Genomic DNA, 6,263 nt, shown 5'->3' with positions numbered 1-6,263 from the left:
CCCCCGCCACTGACCACAGCTGTGGGAGAAAAACAGGCTCAGTCACTCCCGGAGCAGCTAAAACCCAGCTTATAAGGAAAATTATAAGCTTACATGTAAGAAAATTAAGGGAATGCTTCATTAGCTTACCTACGCTCACAGGGTTGCCGGTACATATCCTGTTAAGAAAAGAAAAGTCTCAAAGATGTATTTAGGGAAATATTCCTCAAACACGCAAGCAAACAGAGGTGCTGCCCAGCCACTGCCTCCTTAGAAACTCGGGCTCTTCTGTGCACCCAGGTGTGAGGGGCTAGCACAAATTCCCCACGGAAACACTGCGGGGTTGGATCCCCAAATCCCACAGACGCCTTAATATCCCATCCTCTTTTTGTCCCGCAAGCAGGGGATCTGACTGCAGCGTGCTCAGGGCGCTGCGATCCTGCTGCCGTGGGAGGATGAGGAGGAAACAGGGGCAATGGTCCCCTCTGCACCCGTGGGGAGAAAAGGGGTGATGCTCCCCTCTGCTCCTATGGGGAGAAAAAGGGGCAATGGTCCCCTCTGCACCCATGGGGAGAAAAAAGGGGTGATGCTTCCCTCTGTGCCCCTGGGGAGCTGTGTCCACCCAGCATTTCTCACTGCCTCTCTCTCCTCCTGTTGGGTTTCACCAGCTGTCATTACAAGGTGCAGCCGGGGATGCTCCTACCTGCTCTCTTCTCCTTCCAACAGCGTCCTGTAAGTGGCAATCTCAATGTCCAGGGCCAGCTTGACGTTCAGCAGCTCCTGGTAGTCCCTCAGCAAGCATGCCATCTTGTCCTTGGCTTGCTGCAGTGCAGTCTGCAGGTCGATCAGCTTCTGCCGAGCATCTTTGAGGGCGCAGTCGCCCCGCTGCTCGGCGTCGCAGATGGCCGTCTGCAGAGCTGCGATCTATGGACAGTAACGGGCAAGAGGGTGGCCGGAGGTGATACTAAAAGGCATCTCCGCAGGATTGCTTATGTACCCCCCCTTGTTTCTCAGCTAGGAACTCCCAGAGATTTAGGTTGGACACGTGATGGCCAAACTATTTGGGGTGAAGGGGAGGGGACCTGTTGGCTGCACCCCGGTAGGAAGCATACGGCAAACACTATTTCTGTTATAGCCAAGCCAAATGGCTGCTGTTTCTTTGCTAAGTGAGAAATAAATCTACTTCTTTGTGTATTGACAGCAGATGAGAGGCTACAAATCCAGGCTTAGGCTGGGTTGGAGGGGTTCTTTGCAGCTCAGCAAGCTGGGAGCTGGTGAGGATGAAGCCCTTTGCTGGAGAAGTTGCCCCACTGCCCACGCAGCATTCAACCCTTTGTCCTACCTGTTTCTTCACGTTATCCGACTCACACTGCAGCTTCTGGATCATCCGGTTCAGCTCAGCTATCTCGCTCTGGTTGTTTCTCAGGTCGTCGCAGAACTTGCCCCTGCTGCTGTGGAGCTCCTCCAGCTATTGCAAGGGAAGAGGATGACATTAACGTCGCCTGAATCACCCCTTCCAGGGAAGGTGGCAACTCTGGAACCGCGCTGACATTGGTGCTCGAGGGGAAGGACCCAGACATGACCTCAGCCCAGACAAGGCAACAGTCCTGGGTAGGTCCCAAGCATTCACCCTTTGGGAAGGGAATGGTGCAGAGAGGAGACCTCTCTGAAGCAACACGGTGATCTGCTGCGTTCTGTTTTTACAGAAAAGTCTCAAACCACAGTTTTAAGCCTGGGTTGGTTTTTTTTGGAGGGGGCATGACTTTCTTTAGCAAACTACAGTGCATGCACACTGCAGGGTGGGGTTATCTTGCGTCGTGGAGGACAGAAATGGTCCTCAGAGTTTTGTTGGCCAAGGGATTTCATTGCCACCTGTGCTGGTGGTGTGAATACTCACTCTGGTTTGGTAGAAAGCCTCCACTTCAGCCTTGCTCTTCTGGGCAATCTCCTCGTAGCAGCACTCAACACTTTTGATGATGCCCTCCATGTCCAGGTCTCGGCTGTTGTCCATTTGCACGATGACGGAGGTGTCACACAGCTGGCAATCCAGCTGAGCTCTCTCCTGCAAGATCCATCGCACGTCAGTCCCCTTCCCTCAACGAGCCCACGCCAGGTGGGCAGGTACCCCTGGCAAAAAGGGGTCTGGTGAGAAGATGGAGGGTTGGGGGAGGTTCTCCCATTAACGGTTGGACTTGATGATCTTTGAGGTCTCTTCCAACCGTAATGATTCGATGATTAACACCCAACTAGAGCATGGGGTTCTCCAGGTGGGTGACTGGTTTCCAGCAAGAGCTGACTGCTGGGACCTGTTTTGGTGGCACAATATGGGATTGCTGCATGTGGTTCCCTAAGGAAGGGTGGGGAATGCTAGTGGAGCAACTCGCTTCGCTGCAACTCGGCGTTTCTGACTGTGTCAGCATTTTTCTGGGCTGTGAATCCCTCAGGGGTGAGTGCTTTGGGCCCCGTCACCTACAGAGAGCTGGGAGGTGTTTGGCTAGAAAATGGGCTAACACAAAGAGTCCCCTGTGTGTTTTGTTAAAAACTTGCTACATTTTCGACAAAAGTGTTACTTTCACCAAAATATTTGGTCTAATGTAGCTTAAAAAGTAAAGTGCTAAAAATATTTGGGTTTTTGAAGAGTGAGATGTTCCTGGGGTTCCCAGGGATGGTTTGGATTAGAATTTGAGGGGCTTTTTCATGCAAAAGATCCCTCCCTTTGCAGCCAGCGATATAGGAGACACCGAAGAACGCCCTTTGCCTTCCCAAAGTGTGTGCCATAGTGTTGGTATCAAATACCCACAAAGAGATATAGATTTTTGGGATGCAATTGAGGATTTTTCAGAAAAGACACCTTTCCCTGCATTTAGTTGGGGGGGACAGCGGATGATGCATCGTCCCTGGGACAGCAGGCGGGGAGCCGGGAGCTCTTACCTCGGCGTAGATGCACTTCAGGAACTCCAGCTGCTGCCGCAGGAGACCCACTCTCACCTCCAGCTCCTCCTTGGTCAGGTAGAGACAGTCCACATCCTGGAGAAACACCGGGTATTTGGTGAAAAGAGGTGAAGAATCAAGGACTGTGGCAAAGCCCACATTTTCTGTCAGATTTGGAGGAAACCTCACGATTTCCAGCCCTTGAGACTATTGGGTTTGCGTTCTATGTGCTTGCAACCTGATAGGGGTTCTCCAAATCCATTGGGTTGCCTCTGTTTTGAGGACTTGGGCAATGTCATGGTGTCAGGACTCCCCATTTCTCTCCCTGGTCCCACGCCCAGGTTTTGCCCACTCTCAGCTGGTCTCGCCGGCGTTGTCCCTAGCCTGACTCACCTTCTTGAGGACCACAAACTCGTTCTCCGCAGCCGTGCGCTTGTTGATCTCATCTTCATATCTGCAGGAGGAAAGGAGAAGGGTGGGATGCTGAGCCCCGAGGATCCCGTCCCCAACACCCAAGGGAAGCATGATTAAAACCAGAGCCTCTCCCTATTCGCTTTGTACCTCCTTTTTTGATTTTTGCTTTGTTGCTGTTTCTTTCCTCCCCACCGGGCTTTGTTCAGCAGTTTTAAATAGTCCACGCCAGCAGTATGGGTGGCTGGAGTGACATGGCAGTAAATCAGGCCAAACCACTAGGAATGCAAAACCCCGTACCTCAGCCGAAGGCTTGGATTGCTTTGTCTAGCCCTGCTGCTTTGTGTGATGTTTTTCTGAAGCATCCAGGACTCTGCTCTGAGTCCTTTATGGGGAGACTGCGGCCAAAACGCCCCAAAGGAGGTCAGGAGCTTGGGCAACCTTTGAAACTCCCAGGTGCAATGGGAAGGAAAGCCAGTGCTTAACAACCGAGTAATTGGGACCTAGAAGAACTTTCACAAGATGATTCTATGAGTCCGACCTCCTTGGTGGTGGCTCAGCGAGAAAAAATGTCTGAGATGCTTGACTGTAAGATCTCTGGAGAAAGGATTATTCTTTGATCCTCTGCTGTATACCACCAACCACCAAGTGTCCCGGTTCATGGCTTAGCAGAGCACATGGGGAGCTATTAAGGAATATCTGCAGCTTAGATTTAAAAAAAAACCAGTTCCCTCTGGGAAGAGAGAATGAACCCCAATGGAGATGGTGTGGATAAGACAAATAGGCTGAGGGTTTTGTGGGAAGGGGTGGCACTGGGGACATGAGGTCTGGGGGGAACCACAGGCGCAGATGGTGTGGGAGATTTGATATGGCAAACCACGGTGGTGTACAGGAGCATTAGGGAGAGGAAAAGTGGTTCCCCGTCCCTCTCCCTAAGGAAACACAGCGGTTGAAGAGCTCTCCCAGTCCATCACCAGCACCTGAGGTGCAGCAGTGGGACCCTGGTACAGGAAACCAGTCCAGTACTGGTGTGCCCTGCCCTGCTCCCTCCCCGTACCCCAGTTTTTGGACCCATCCAGTGCAATTGCATTGGCTTCACGTTCAGAAACACCGCTCGGACCAACAAACACCCCGGTACGTGGCTTCTCTCTGCGTACTACTTACTTGCACTTGTACTCTTGAACCAGGTCCCTGAGGCACCGCTCCTCATTTTCCAGCCTCTCTCGCTCCCCCAGCACACACTCCAGCTGCTTCCTCAAGTTGCAGATGAAGTTCTCAAAAACGGGCTCCAGGTTTCTCCTGGATGCTGGGAGGACGTACTGCTGCAGCAGCTCCCATTTGGTGGTCAGCACCTTGTTCTGCTGCTCCAGCAGCCGGACCTGGAGAAGCAAGAGATGCAAGAGTCATGCCTTGTCCCAAGCAAAGACGCTTTGGGTTTCTCCACTTCCAAAAAGACAAAGTAAAAATAAAATCAGAAATGCAAATGGTTAAGTGCTGGTTTCTCAGCAGCCTGAGTGAGACCAGCATCTTCTCTGAGTTAAACCCGGTCCCACCCAGGACTCCTATCAGAGGCTGAACAACATCGGTGCTTTCGCTCTGTGTTGAGGCCAATCCTCTGATTGACCAAAGCTCAGCTCAACCAAACACCAGCTCGTCCCCCGTGACGACTGGCTGATGGAGGATCCGCTGCCTCCCCTGATGGGCTGAGTACAGCAACGAGTCTTTCGCGGCACTAAAAGCTCCATCCAGGATCTCATTTGAATGTATCTGATTTAAACTCTAATCGCAGATATTTATCATGCCTTTCACATCTAGATTAAAGAGCTCTCTAGTACTTGAGAGCCTTTATGGATCATGAATAAGTCATTTTTCAAATGGGAGGAAGCGGGGTTGCTCTGCTTACCTGGGTTTGGTTTAACAACTCTCAAGGAAAATCAAGATCAGACAGAGCAAAGGTTTCTCTGCCGTTTGAAAAAAATCGTTTCCTATAACACATCTCTAAACAGGACTGAAACCCTTAGGCTTAGCTAAGAAAACAATGATAAATTACATCTGTTCAGGAAATCACCAATTCATTTCATTCACAGAGTTGGGGGACAGAGAAGTTAAAGTTGTTCATCTCATTTTAGCTAGACATCTATCTTTCTACATCTCCCTGATGTAGCACACAAACTATTTTAAAAATGGAAAAGTCCTTTGGAGTTTATAGAGGTACTATGGCAATGTCAGATTATACATTTGTAATAAAACCTCCTGGTTTTGCCTTTTCGCATTTCTGTGTCTCCATCCCTTCTCTCACAGGCTTTGACTTCCCGTATCCCTGGAGCCGTTCCTGATTTAGCTATTTAGCAGATTGGTGACCATCGAAAGGTAAAATACCGGTGCGGTTGCCTTGGTGAAAGGCTTAAATCCAAACAGTCTCCAGCTGAGGACCACCATGGTCCGTCAGAAACGTTTACAATATCAGGGTGCCAGGAGAAATAAAGAGCTGCCAACGATGTCTCTCTGGAGACAACCCATCCATCAGAGCCTAGAGAGGTGAGACAGACGGCCTGCCCGGAGGGAAGCGGGGTCTCACCTTGTCGATGAAGCAGGCGAACTGGTTGTTGAGGTTCTTAATCTGCTCTTTCTCATGGGTCCGCACTTGGCACTCCTCGGGGTCGACCCCCACGCAGAGGGGCTTGAGGAGCTCCGGGTGGATGCTGACGCCCCGAATCCCTTCGGATCTACCTCCGCCGAGGCCGATGCCAATGCCGCCGCTGTAGCCTCCGATAGCCACGCCGTCCCCAAGACCTCTGTAGCTGCCCAGGCCCCCGTAGCTTCCGCAGTTACCAAACCCCACGACCGTGCCCACGCCAAAGCGGCCTCCGCCGTAAGCCACGCCGCATCGTCCGACGCCGGCACCGCCGTAGACCCCGCTGCGGCCGCTGCCCACCCAAGAA

The 6,263-nt window shown here is 51.6% G+C and overlaps 1 protein-coding gene across 1 annotated transcript in view; it reads right to left on the bottom strand.

Moving 5' to 3' along the window:
* Positions 1–678: 678 nt before the first annotated feature.
* The window catches only part of LOC104160942 (keratin, type II cytoskeletal 7-like), a 20,791-nt gene continuing 15,206 nt past the window's right edge, over positions 679–6,263 (bottom strand). Inside the window, exons 3-9 of the mRNA XM_009699203.1 lie at positions 5,900–6,248; positions 4,486–4,700; positions 3,304–3,364; positions 2,911–3,006; positions 1,877–2,041; positions 1,322–1,447; positions 679–903 (exon numbers count right to left, since the gene is read on the bottom strand). Coding sequence (XP_009697505.1) covers positions 679–903; positions 1,322–1,447; positions 1,877–2,041; positions 2,911–3,006; positions 3,304–3,364; positions 4,486–4,700; positions 5,900–6,248 — 1,237 coding nt within the window. The remainder of the gene's footprint in view (positions 904–1,321; positions 1,448–1,876; positions 2,042–2,910; positions 3,007–3,303; positions 3,365–4,485; positions 4,701–5,899; positions 6,249–6,263) is intronic.

The sequence above is a fragment of the Cariama cristata genome, unplaced genomic scaffold (assembly GCF_000690535.1).
Source record: "Cariama cristata isolate BGI_N322 unplaced genomic scaffold, ASM69053v1 scaffold24784, whole genome shotgun sequence".
NCBI lineage: Eukaryota > Metazoa > Chordata > Aves > Cariamiformes > Cariamidae > Cariama > Cariama cristata.
The sequence above is the reverse complement of the archived record's forward strand: the minus strand, read 5'-3'. Positions and strand labels throughout refer to the sequence as shown.